The 14,728-nt window shown below is 37.0% G+C and overlaps 1 protein-coding gene across 1 annotated transcript in view; it reads right to left on the bottom strand.

The window, feature by feature from the left end:
* Nucleotides 1–14,728, bottom strand: part of ESRP1 (epithelial splicing regulatory protein 1) — a gene marked incomplete at its 5' end in the record, with an annotated part of 57,816 nt that overhangs the window by 9,158 nt on the left and 33,930 nt on the right. The window contains one exon of the mRNA XM_081266675.1: nucleotides 1,285–1,435. Coding sequence (XP_081122801.1) covers nucleotides 1,285–1,435 — 151 coding nt within the window. The remainder of the gene's footprint in view (nucleotides 1–1,284; nucleotides 1,436–14,728) is intronic.

Below are 14,728 nucleotides of genomic sequence, written 5' to 3'. Positions count from 1 at the left end.
CAGGTAAGAATGTGCTAAGCCAGGCAGAAATAAAAGAAAACTTTTGTCCACTTTCATTCAGTCTTTTGTTATCATTCATGGATTTTCTTTACTTGCAAAGAATATTTTCTGATACGTTAAAGCCCTTAAGACAATTGTGGTGACTTGGTAGGTTTGGGGTACATAGCATCATCAGTCATTTTAGCTCAGATCACAATCCTCTATGACTCATAGATCCCAACTTGTAAACCCATCCTAAGGATGAAACAGCCTCTGCAGACACATACATAGCCCTTACGTGCTGTGCTGCAAAAGCTCTAGGGCTATTTAAGGATTTAACTATTCTGCATAACAGTTTTTCAACTTAGAAGAATCCAACTAAGTTTGGCTCCAGGAAGAAAAGACAATTTTTTGCTAGTGCAAGTTATTTATTTTTAGACAATGCAGGAAAGGGGATTCGGGCTTTAGGTAATTAAGTGATTTGAGAAAGGAAAGGTATTTGCCCAGATGAGTTGGAAATGAGCAGATTTTGTCATTGTTAAGAGCTCTTGCCAAAAAGTACCTCATTCTTTAGTTTAAGCCAGAGAATAGCTGATGGACACAGGAAGTGTTAGAAAAAGCTTGATAAGAGCAAATATCAGCCTCACTAGAATTAGTAGCAGATCATCCAATGAAAGACTCACAGATTATCCCAGAACTCATTCTAAGGACCCACTGAGGCTCTCCAGTAGGCTAGGCAGTATCCCCTCCCACTCAGATTAGGTACCAGACTGATCACTTTTAAATACTTAACTTTAAATTCCATGTTTAAGTGCTTTTTTTTCTTTTTTTGAAAGTGCTGGGGATTGAACCCAGGCCTTATGCTTGTTAGACAAGTACTCTACCACTGAGCTACATCCCAGCCCAAGTGCTTTCTCTATAAATCAAGGATTTGACACCCAACTTCTCACAAAATGCCTCCTTGACCAATCCAATTCCTGATGAAAACACTGTACTGCTCTGTTCCCTGAAGAGCTTCTCAAAGTAGCAATAAGTCTTTAAAACAAAACAAACAAACAAAAACCAATAGATTAAATGGAAAGAATTAAGATGGCATAGAAAAGCCTTAATCTTGTCAAGAGGATGAATTTGAACTCAGTTCCTAGACACTGACTCTGGATCTATTTGCTTTCATAAGTAAATCCATTAGCACATATGTATACATGAGAGTTTCAGAGAAGCTGTTTCTTTCCTGGCTGCATTCTTTAGACAAAGCAAACTTAAATAATAAGGGCACTGAGGATTTTTCTTCTTCAAGCTACTGACCTGATAACCTTGGAAGAAGTTAAGAATTTCCTTAACTCCAGTATTGTAGGCCAGGCCCTGCATTCTGACCACCGTGCCAGGCTGTGGAGGGACACCGCTAAGATTAGCAGCTGTAGGGAAGTAGCCAAGACTATTAGGCGAACCTGGGGGACTAAAGGAAGAGAAAGCACAGTGAACCAACAGGAACAGACAATGTTGAATATTTACTCTAAAAACATTAGTTACTTAAGGAAATGGACTTTAAGGTGATCCTTCTTATGCTTCTCAGAGCTATCTTTCCTAAGACAGGTAAGAACACCACGGCAGTTCTGTCTCACATTTTTGCAAAAGCCATGAGTTGAAAGGCAGTGAGGTTAATGCAGAGTTAAATGCAGGGCTTTCCCAAATCAGATTCTTAAAAGGAGAGGAAAGAGAGTATTAAGCCTTCACAATCGCTCAACCACAAAGCACCACTTCCAAAGCCCAGCTCACTGATGATTAACTGGCTAGTTATCAGGAATACTAAGGCATGACTACAAAGGACTAAAAGGAACCATAACCAGAGAAAAGTATCCAAAATAATTGCTCCAAAGAATAGACTGTTCTACCTATATATACACAAGCAAATATGCAGCAAAACAATAATACAGCAAAGCAAAGGAGGATAGCATCTATTAGTTACTTATTTCAACAGGATTTTTAAAAATGAGAGTTGGGAGGAGTTGGAAGGGATACATAACAAACTAAAATAGTCACCATTAATAAGAGAATATTGATTAATGGGTCCTCCTGGTATTACCTGAAGCAGTTACCTCTAAGGAACACAAGCCAAGTGAACACCTAACTTCATGTGGCAACCCCAGAAGTCACTATGCTACTCTCACAATTAACTTTACACTGCCCCCCACTCTATCTGCTTTCTATCACAATTGGTGGCCAGATAACTGTAATTTAAAATACACATAGGGACCTTTTTCGCCTACAAGTCATAGGCTTAAAGAATAATACAGACTCCCAACTTTAGATTATTATCTCCTATTCCTCTTCCTAAAAGACATACACAAAATAGGAGGCACTAAAAATCTTTTCGAGTATCTATCTTACATAATTTGAACAGATGAGTTAATATGAATGTGTCTCTAAACCAACACTCCTCACATAAGCACAGTAACCTAGAGCAGCTCAACTTTTCTAAATTCAACTTTCCTGTCTGTAACTGGGAATGGTTACCATCATTGTAGTTTCACAGAATTGTTCTTCAGATACAATGATTTAACCTATCAAATTACTCCATAAAATATCATGCCATCTCCCTCTTCCTACTCATTACTATGTCTATTTCATCATTTGTAAAATAATGGAAACTCAAAAATATTACCTGACATCAAAACTGTTCTGAACTTTTAAGTCTCTGAGGCAGTGGCCCTCAATTTTATTTGTAAATTAGAATCATTTAAGGAGATTTTTATTCCTAAGAGCCTGCCCAACCAAATTAAGAATTATAAACTGAAGAAAAGCAAAACAAGGCATTAATGAAACAAGGCATTAATTTCCTTTTCCTAAGGAAACCAAGGTTGATAATTACTGTTAGAGATTCCAAGTTAACGAATGTATATCCAAAAGGCTTGAGACAGAGGGAATGTTGAATTTTGGGTTGGCATAGGATTGGCAATCATCAGCCACACCTCCTCTCATTTTTACAGAGGTAGAAATAGAAATGAAGTCATGGTTCAGTGTTAGAGCACTTGCCTAACATGGTTAAGTTTCTTGGTTCAATACCGAGTGCCAGGGGAAAAAGAAAAAAAAAAGTTAAATAATTTCCTAACTGAACACAACCAATTAGCTCTTTGCCAAACTAGAAGAACCACCCAGATTTCTCAACTTCAACATTATTCTTCTATACAACCACTACCATTCAAAGATCTTATCTTACACGTATTTCATTACTAGTTACTCAGACTTTTCCGTGTAAGATATGAAAATCTGGTCATTTTCTCAGCATACTAATTAATTTATTTTTCTTTTCTTTTTTTTTCTTCTGGTATTCGGGATTGAACCCAGGGGTGCTTAACCACTGAGCCACATCCCCAGCCCTTCTTTATATTTTATTTAGATACAGGGTCTTACTGAGTTACTTAGGGCCTTGCTAAGTCGCTGAGACTGGCTTTGGGCTTGTGATCTTCCTACCTCAGCCTCCCGAGTCACTGGGATTACAGGTATATGCCCCCATGCCTGGCTCTAACTCATTAATTTTTATGGCACTGTCCTAGCTTATTCCATTATTCTATTACCTTTGCCTACAGATCTATAAGCTTAGTACCCTCAGAATACACTCAAGATTAAAAACAAAAGATAAAACTTATATAACCAGAGACTTAAGCTTATAAAGGACAATTATTTAGCTTCTAAACTAGCACATACTGATGAAGCTTAAATACAACTTGAATTCCTACACTTATTTTTCACAATAAAGATTAGCTGCTGTATACAAGGAATCATAAAGAAAATCAAGTATGCAATATATCTGATAGGGATCAAAAATTTTTCAGCAACTTAAATCCTAGACTCCAAGTTTTTTTTTTTTTTTTTTTTTTTTGGTGAATTACTGGTCAGCAAAAATGAGTAATTTATAGAATAGAAATAACAAGAGACAAATATGAACTTGCATATAGGAAATCGAAAGGAATTCACTAAAATGCTACTATAATAAATCCTTTCAGTAAGTCAACAGAATATAGGTCAATTGCATTTCTATACACTACAACAAGAAAAACTAAGAAAATAAGTCCATTTACAATAGCAACAACAATAACAACATACCTGGACAAAAAGCTTAAAAGTGCAAAATTTGTACATCTAAATTCACAAAGTATCACTTTATAAAGGTATTATGTCCATCTACAACTAAAAAAGTTCATGTTCATGAATAGAAAACTTTATATTGTTAAAATGGCCACACCTTCCAAAGTGGTCTACAGATTCATGCTGTAATTGTCAAAATTATAACTAGCTGGAGGGCTTACATACCATGCATGAAGCCCTGAGTTTGATTCCCAGTAGCATCACACACACACACATGCATATACATAAGAAAAATCAAAAAGAAAAAAATTTGCAATGGCTTTTTTATTTTGCAAATTTTGATAAGGCTGAACAAAGCTAAAATGTATCTATTTGAAAGAATAGAAAACTCTCTTGAAAAAGACCGAAAGTGGGCTGGGGATGTGGCTCAAGCGGTAGTGCGCTGGCCTGGCATGCGTGCGGCCCGGGTTCGATCCTCAGCACCATATACAAACAAAGATGTTGTGTCCGCCGATAACTAAAAACTAAATATTAAAAAAATACCATTTAAAAAAAAAAAAAAGAAAAAGACCGAAAGTAACACTAAACATTTCCCAAACTCAAATCTTACTACAAAGCTACAATAATCAAGACGTTGTGGTATTAGTGTGAAGATAGGCATATATATCAATGGAACAGAATTGAGAAAACAGAAACCCTTACACTCTTGGTCAATTGATTGGTGGGGGGTAGGGGTGGGGGTTGTGTACTGGCTATTGAACTAAGGAGCACTCAACCACTGAGCCACATCCCAGCCCTATTTTTTGTATTTTATTTAGAGACAGGGTCTCACTGAGTTGTTTAGCACCTCGATTTTGCTGAGGTGATCATCCTGCTTCAGCCTCCCAAGCCACGGGGATTACAGGCATGTAATCCTGTAATGTGTGTGCCACAGCACTCAATGGTCAGTTATTTTTGACAAGTATTCAAATGCAATTTCATGTGAGAAGAATACTCTTTTTAGTAAGTGGTACTTAGGCTGGGCTTATACATCAGTGGTAGGGAGAGTACTTGGAATGTGCAAAGCACTAGGTCCTGGGTTTGATTCCTGGCACCAAAGAAAAATGAAACAACAAAGTTCAGTTCAATAAATGGTGCTGGAACAATGAAGTATCCACAGATAAAAGAGTGAATTTACTGACAAAAAAAAAAAAAAAAATTAAATTGAATTATAGAGCTAAATATAAGAAAACACTTCCAAGAAAATATGGTAGTAAATTTTTGTGGCACAAAGTTAGATATGACACCAAAAGTGAGATAGGCAGAAATATTCTTTTTTTAAAATTTTTTTTTATTGTTGGTTGTTCAAAACATTACATAGTTCTTGACATATCATATTTCACACTTTGATTCAAGTGGGTTATGAACTCCCATTTTTACCCCATATACAAATTGCAGAGAAATAATCTTTATTTTTTTTGTTGTTTTTTTTTTTGAGGGAGAGAGAGAGAGGGAGAGGGGAGAGGGAGAGAGAGAGAGAGAGAGAGAGAGAGAGAGAGAGAGAGAGAAAGAGAGAGGGAGGGAGGGAAGGAGGGAGGGAGGGAGGATTGTTTTTAATATTTATTTTTTAGTTTTCAGTGGACACAACATCTTTGTATGTGGTGCTGAAGATCGAACCCGGGCCGCAGGCATGCCAGGCGAGCGCGCTACCGCTTGAGCCACATCCCCAGCCCCTTAATTTTTTTTTTTTTTTCAGAACTGGGATTGAACCCAGGGTCTTGCTTCTGCTAGGTAAGTGTTCTACCACTAAGCTATATCCTCAGCCCCAAAATTTATGTTATAAAAGACACCAACAATAAAATGAAAAGACAACTTACAAACTGAGAGAAAATATTTGTAGCATTTCATATTTAAAATATGTGAAGAAATTTTGCAATCAAAAAAACTCCTATCAGTTTGGGAGGGAGGCAAATCCCAGTAATAAAAAGACAAAAAAAAAAAAAAAAAAAAAAACAAAACAGGAAAAAAAAAAAAAAAACCCTCCTGTCAGATGTGGTGGTATATGCCTAAAATCCAAGTGATTCAGGCAATTGAAACAGGAGGATCACAAGTTTGAGGCCAGCATGAGCAACTTAGTGAAACTCTAACTCAAAACAAAACAACAACAACAAAAAAAAAAAAAACAAATAAAGGACTGGTGATGGAGCTCGGTACCCTGGACTCAATTCCTAATTCCAAAAAATAAACGTCTTAAAAAAAAATATCTGGTTTTAAAACATGCAAAGAATTTGAACAATTCTCCAAAGATGATCTTTAAATGATTAATAAGCATATAAAAAGATGCTAAAAATCAAGTCATTTAAGAAAACAAAAATCAAAACAATAATTCTGCATCTATGAAAATGACCAAAATAAAAGATAATAAGAAAAGGAAGGACGAAAAGAAATTAGACTTCGAATACGCAGGTAGCAATGTAAAATGATGATGTCAGTTGGAAAAAGAATTTGGCACTTTCTAAAAGTTAAATGGAGTTAATAAATGAGCCACCAAATCTATCTATGTACCAAAGAAAACCAGAAACATTTGTTCACAGAGAAACTTGAATATGCACATTCACCGTTGCTTTATGTATTAACAGCCAAAAGGCATAAACAATTCCAAATGTCACCAAATGATGAATGCATAAACTAAACATGGAATAAACTCATCACTAGAATATTATTTAGGAGTGGGAGACATGGCTTAGTGGCAGAGTGCTTGCCTGGCACATGCAAGGACCTGGGTTCAATTCCCAGCACTTACAATCCCAGCCGAGCAAGTGAGATTTCCTCATGGGCACAAGATTCTTTGTGGGATGATAAAATATTCTAAAATCAGACTGTTATCTAAAAGTTAGATTGTAAAATTATTCTAAAATTATCGGCACACTCAACAAGTATACTATAAACCAATAAACATTAAAAATTAATTGATTTTTGTGCTGGGGATGTATGACTCAGTGTTAGAGGGCTACCTATAATGTGTGGAGCCCGGGTTCATTCCCACACAATAAAAGGTCAATCTTATCAAATTATCTCAATAAAAGCTGTTATAAAATTAGGCAGTAGAAAAATAATTCAAACACAAAATTTTCTTAAGAACATAAATTACTTGATTAAAATAAGACTATATCAGTAACACAATCTAATCTTTATGTTCAATTATTAGTCATTATTGTAGGTTCTTATCTCCATTTTACCCCTCTGCTTAGTACTGGAGATTGACCTCCAGAACAGAACTACATCTTCTGCCATTTAAGATAATGATGAGGAGGAGGAGGATGATGAAGAAGGAGGATTGAACCCAGGGGCACTTGGCCACTGAACCACATCCCCATCCCCATTTTGTATTTTATTTAGAGACAGGGTCTCACTGAGTTGCTTAAGGGCTCACTAAGTTACTGAGGCTAGCTTCACACTTGTAATCCTCCTGCCTCAGCTTCTCGAGTTGCTGAGATTACAAGTGTGCGGTACTGCGCCTGGCACATTATTAATTATTTATTATTATTATTTATTATTATTATTATTTAGTTGTAGATGGACACAATACCTTTATTTTATTTGTTTATTTTTATGTGGTAGGGATGGAACTCAGTGCCTCATGCAGGCTAGGCAAGTGCTCTGCCATTGACCACAGCTCCAGCCCTCATTTTTATTATTTTTTTAAGTGTCTAGTGGTTCAGCGGTAGTGCACTTGCCTGGCATGCATGAGGCACAGGGTTCGATTCTCAGCACCATATATTAAATAAATAAATACATGTCTAACAACAACTAAAAAAAAGACTGTTTAAGTTGTTCAGGCTAGACTTGAAGTTGTGATCCTCATGCCTCATCCTCCTCAGTAGCTGGGATTACAGGTATAAGCCACTGTGCTAGCAACCTTCATTGTACTTCTAAGTTAATGATTCTTCAGTGTCAAAATATTAATGCCTCACCTATGAAAGGTGCCAATAAAGTTACGTCTACTCAAAAGCTACAGAAGTTCACAAATTATCATCACTAAAAAGGAGCAAAACAGTTACAGCCAAAATGAATTCAACAAAACTCTGAGTTCAAAGGTGGCTGAGGACTAGAGAGACTGTATCACATCAAGTAAGTGAACAAAGAGACTGTGCTTGAACTGAGGGAGAAACCCCTCCTGGGTTTCCTGAACAGACAAAGGACCAGTGGCCTGGGAGATGAGATAAAGCCAAAATGAAAACAATTCAAGAGGGGCTTTTCCACATGTTTACATTCAGAAACCTGTGACAACATCATGGCTATAAAGACATGGATTACCTAGAACCACTGCCCCCAAGGTTCCTTTGGTAAGGTACACTGAGTGCATGTTAAGAAACTGCTGAATGAAACACATGAGTGAATATTATGAGCTTGTCTAAGACTTCCTCCACGGCAGTCCTTAATGTTCCTCTGCATATTTAGGTAAAAATTTTTTGAAACACAATGTAGAAAAAAATTCCTTTTCCCTGTAAAAAAAAAAAAAAAAAAAAAAGATGACTTCACTAACACTAATGAATGCTATCAGGAGACTTTCCAAACTAAAGGTAGTCATAGTAGGACAATATTAAGAATTTGAGACTTGCTGTATTTCCCTAGAGACAAGAAGATGCAAGCATTACCTTTCTTGTTAGATAAACAGATTAAGAGAAAATGAGAGAATTGTGTTATCCCCTCTGAATGACTGACAATACTCTACTATATGGAATGCGCTGAGAAGTCCTGCAGAAAGCAAGCTGATTCCCACTGCTTTGCAAACTTACTGCATGGACCTTTTCACTAACATTCATCAACATGCTAGTATTACAGGTTGCATATTTGGAAAATTAGTGGAGAAACACTGTTTCGATCCTTGCTAGTGTAAACCTGGAGTCAATATTCATGTGGAGATCTCCCACTAAGTTTCATCTAAAATAAAAACTCAAGGGGCGGGGCTGGGGATGTGGCTCAAGCGGTAGCGCGCTCGCCTGGCATGCGTGCGGCCCGGGTTCGATCCTCAGCACCACATACCAACAAAGATGTTGTGTCCGCCGAGAACTAAAAAATAAATATTAAAAATTCTCTCTCTCTCTCTCTCTCTCTCTCTCTCCTCTCACTCTCTCTTTAAAAAAAAAAAAAAAAAAAAAAAAAAAACTCAAGGGGCTGGGGCTGTGGCTCAGAGGTAGAGCACTCGCCTAGCATGCAAGAGGCACTGGGTTCGATCCTCAGCACCACATAAAAAATAAAATAAAGATATTGGGGCTGGGGATGTGGCTCAAGCAGTGGTGCGCTCGCCTGGCATGAGCGGGGCACTGGGTTCAATCCTTAGCACCACATAAAAATAAAGATGATGTGTCCACCGAAAACTAAAGAAGAAAAATATTTAAAAATTCTCTCTCTCAAAAAAAAAAAAAAAAAAAAAAAAAAACCTCAAAGAAGTTAAATTTTCAACACTCTCATAAATTTAATAGTGAAGCTCTCCGTACTCACTGCTACATGCGAATCCTGGATTTCTGTAAGTTCTCCTGATAGGATCTTTAAGCTTCTTCAGGCATGTGCACATACTTCTTGGAAAAAGTATAAGTAATCAACAAACATAAAAAAAACATTTTGGAGCCAGGCGTGGTGGCATACACCTATGAGCCCTGCAGCTTGGGAGGCTGAGACAGGAGGATCATAGGTTCAAAGCCAGCCTCAGCAATGGTGAGGTGCTAAGCAACTCAGTGAGACCCTATCTTTAAATAAAATACAAAATAGGGCTGAGGATGTGGCTCAGTGGTTGAGTGCCCCCAAGTTCAATCCCTGGTTAAAAAAAAAAAAAAAAAGAATCCCAGAAAACCATTTTGGAACAAAAAAAGAAATCCTCCAAGAAAACCAAAAAACTATTGAACCTAACTTATTAATTTATGTACCACAGAAAAATTCAGGTAAGTAATAAATTTATCCCAATTACATTCAACCTATAAAAAATAAAATAAACCACAAACTAGTTATCATCATATTGTGTTGTGTTCCAGCAATTTGTTATTTGAAAATGGGTTCCTGTACTACAAATTATAATAAGTCCTGTTGCTCAATGGAAAGTACAAAATGATAACCCAAGTGATCCTTAGAGGTTTGAGGGGCAGGAGAGTAACTCTGAAAGTATTATGTTGATGAAAATTGTAAGAAACAATAAAAGAACACTGTATTCCATGGACCTTTTTTGTTTATTTTTTGAGTCAGGATCTAAGCTGTCCAGGTTAGTCTGCAACTCCTAGGCTCAAGTGATACTCCTACCTCTGCTTCCAGAGCAGCTGAGTCTATAGATATATACCATGTGCCCAGCTGATCCAAGGAAATTTATGTTCCTGGGCAAAGTATAGAAGATGACAATTTTCAGAGAAGCATATTCACAAAAGTTAAGATAATCACACCCATACCATTTTCTCCCAACAAATCAGAACCTATCTCTAGAAGCAACCCTTTTCCAGTTTATTGGTTAACATTGGGTGTTTCCAGGTAGCTTACTGATTATTTTGAACTCAAATGAAAAAAAAAAAATGTTTTCTAATTGAGGATATTTTTATTTTGGTGAAATAGAGAGATGGTTTAAAAGACAACATAGTGCCTGGCATGATGGTACACGCCTATATCTCAGCAACTTGCGATTCTTAAGCAGGAAGATTGAAAATTCAAGGCCAACCTCAGTAACAGAGTTGACATTCTTACAAAATAAAAGAACAGAGGGGCTGGGACTGTAGCTCAGTGGTAAAGCACTTGCCTCAAATGTGTGTGGCACTGGGTTCGATCCTCAGCACCACATTAAAAAAAAAGAAGAAGAAGAAGATACTGTATGTTCATCTACAACTTAAAAATAAAATAAAATAAAAAAAAGAACTGGGGATGTAGCTCATTGGTAGAGTGCCTCTAGGTTCAACCCCCAGCACCAATGAATCAATTAATCGATCAAATTTATAGGACTTTGGGGATCTCAATGGTAAAGCTATGCTTAGCATGCATGAGCAGTGGGTTCAATCCCTAGCACCAGAAAAACTAAAAGGCAGATAGGAAAAGAAGTAGACAAATTAGTAGTAAAGAAAATAATACCAGGTGCAGTGGTGTATGCCTGAAATCCCAACCAGTGACTTGGGAGGCTGAGGCAAGAGGATTACAAGTTGAAGCCCAGACTCAACAACTTATCAAGATTCATATACTCAAAAAAAAAATGGTGGGACTGGGGATGTGGCTAAGTCACTTGAGTGCTTGCTTATATACGTAATCCTAGGTTCAATCCTTAATACCTCAAAAAAAAAAAAAATCATAAACAAGATAAGGATTCAAAATACAAAATAAAGGCATCTTTCAGATGCTTGATTTTTTCCCATTTGTAAAAAATTTCAAAATAGAATACAATAAAGTGTTATAAACCAAAGACCATAAAATGCATCAGTATTATTTCATTGCTTATGTAAAAATAAGCTGATTTTATAAGAAATGTTTATCCTAAGAAAATATTTTCCCCCATAGTAAGTTGTTCACATAAATATGTGAGCAAAGCATCATTCATGGGGGAAAAAAGTCAAAGTTTGCTTGCTCCCTTTGCCAACTCAAGATGATATTACTTGTCATTATTTACAGTATACTACAAAAGACCAGGCAACAGTCACATGCAAGACATTTATAGTAATTCATGTTTGAAGAAGCAGTGTTTCTCACCTGTGCTACAGCATTGATGAAAACAATATTCTTTTCTAAGAAAAATGATAGGTCAGAATAAAAGGTAAGACTTGGTGTGATGGGAGAGAAAAGTTGGGCTATTATCTATCTCATCTGGAGTGACAAGCAGGGTGGCCATCAACGGATGCCCTCTCTAATTCTTCTGGATCTTGGCTAAGCCATGGTCACTTGGGAACTGAAACCTTCTTCTCCAAGGGAAAGGAGAAAAGAAAACCACTTGAGTCACATGTGCGGTAATTTCATTTGCTCTTCAAGATGCTGTTTTAACAGTCACACATTCAGACTGCTAATTTATTTAAAAATAAGATGAAAAGCATTCTTTGTATCATATCTTTTCCTTAAATGTTCCTCAAGTAACTCAAGGTACTATATCTCAGAGCAATGTCACTACTGAGCTTATCTTCCAAATTTTGAACACAACAAGTTAGAAGAGACAAAATAGAGACAAAGCCCCTCCACCTCAGGCTGTAGAAGTCCTTATGTCACTGACTTTGCACAGGTGCAAATTCTGCCAGCCACTTTACACCAGAGTCCACATTTTTATTAATTATGATACTTCCAATACAGTGCATGTAGAAAATGCTCAGAGTTTACTCATTGAAACTGAAAGTTAAACAGCTCAAATAATTAAAAATCATATTAAAATAACCACTTTTTCAAACCTGCAAGATACATTAGCATTTTTATATTTTAAAGTAATGATCACTTAAGTGAACATTTTCGTTATTGTGAGCACATCATACTGAATTAATCTGACGTTAAATTGACATATTTTATTGTGGGATGCACATCTATAATTCCAGTGACTTGGAAGACAGGCAGAAGGATTGCAAGTTAAAGGCCAGCCTTAGCAACTTAGTTAGACAGTGTCTCAAAATTTTTAAAAAAATTTAAAAAGGGCTGGGAATGTGGCTCAGTGGCTAAGTGCCCCTGGATTCAATGTCAGTAGCACCAACCCCCCACAAAAGGGTGAGAATTTAAAATTTTAGTATAGGGGCTAGGTTTGTAGCTAAGGCTGGTGTCAAGCACCAGGTCCTGGGTTCAATCCCCAGTATCCAGATAAATGACTTCTGTTGCCTATTTATTTACTGTGCTGGGAATAGAACCCAGGGCCCTGCATATGGTAGGCAAGCACCTGTAGCCCCAGAGCTATTGATTAATATCCTGTTTTGTTTTCTTTTTAAACCTAGGTTCCTCTCAAAAGGTTCCTACCTATCAAAGAATAGGCATAAATACACTTGAAAATTTACAGTTTTTCAAAAGCCTCAAATAGCCCTACTGCCACATCAGATTTAAAAATGTTGTTGTTATGCCAAAACAATTAAATATTTTGTTTTTGGAATTTGCTTCTTAAATTACTCCAGGCTGGGCTGTAGCTCAGGAGTAGAGTGCTTGGTTGGAATGTTTGATCCCAAGCATTGCAAAATATCTTTAAAAATTTTTTGCCAGATTTTTATAATATAACTAAGAGCATATAGACCTCATGCTTATTTAATTTCATATATTGGTGCAGATAATTTCAATAGAATTGGGGAAACATAAGTTAAAATAGTAAACACATTAAGTGTTAGCTTAAACACACATGACCTTCAATTCAAAAATTCCACTTCTACAGAAATATATGTATTTAAAGATAAATATGAGCTTTGGTTCACAGAGGAATATTTAAAGTTTGGATATCTAAAAATAAACCAACTTAAATTCTGAGGTATTTTTACTTTGGGGATGTTATAAAAAAGTTATAAGAATGAGATACATCGAAGTTTATTGGATTAGACAAAGGGGAATGAAGGGAAGGGAGAGGATGGAAATGGGAAAGAAAGAATGAATAAGACATAACTTTCCTATGTTCATAGAGGAATACATGACCAGTGAGACTCCACATCATGTACAACCACAGGAACGGGATCCTAATTAGGATAAGTTATATATTCCATGTATGTATGATATGTTAAAACACACTCTACAGTCATGTAAATCTAGAAAGAATTAAAACAAACAAACAATTGTACCCTCTTTCCCTAGGGTAGATATAATAACAAGTTTTAAAAACAACGACAAGTCGTGCATGCCTGTTATCCCAGTAGCTCGGGAGGCTGAGACAGGAAGATCTCAAGTTCAAAGCCAGCCTCAGGAAAAAGCAAGGCGCTAAGCAACTCAGTGAGACCCTGTCTCTAAATAAAATACAAAATAAGGCTGAGGATGTGGCTCAGTGATTGAGTACCACGGAGTTCAATCCTCAGCACACTGCCTCCCATCACCCGAAAACAATGACAAAAAAAGGAATGTGGGGGCTGGGGATGTGGCTCAAGCGGTAGCGCGCTCGCCTGGCATGCGTGCGGCCCGGGTTCGATCCTCAGCACCACATACCAACAAAGATGTTGTGTCCACCGAGAACTAAAAAATAAATATTAAAAAAAAATTCTCTCTCTCTCTCCTCTTTCTCTCCTCTCTCACTCTCTCTTTAAAAAAAAAAAAAAAAAAAAAAAAGGAATGTGGACAGTGCAGTACTTAGAAGTGCACATGCAGGTGTATGAAACGGTCTTTCACTCATTGTGCCTCTACATTCTCGCATCCTCAGACTTAACAACGGGCACATTATAATCTTTAAAACTACTAGTTGAAAAAAAATCCACAGGAAGGAGCCCAAAACTACAGAAGTGATCAAGCCATAAATGTCATTTCCTCCCGCTTTTGGGGCTTCCAGACTCATGGTCTCATTATTAACAGTTTCCTCCTTATGACAAGGCCCAGATAGTGAGTCAGTGATGGAACTAAACACTCTGCAAATGCACTGTAGGCACAAGAACAGCACAAGGCACTCAGAGACACAATGCATTCCACCCCTGACACTCTGATGATACAAGAAAGGTAGACAAAGATGTTCCTCATAGCCAGGGCCCACTAGCATTAAGAAATTATCTCAAGGGTCCAGAGAGGGTGAGAGATT

This window comes from Spermophilus citellus, assembly GCF_964194105.1.
Source record: "Spermophilus citellus genome assembly, chromosome: 14".
Lineage (NCBI taxonomy): Eukaryota > Metazoa > Chordata > Mammalia > Rodentia > Sciuridae > Spermophilus > Spermophilus citellus.
This window is presented reverse-complemented; position numbering and strand designations above follow the sequence as displayed.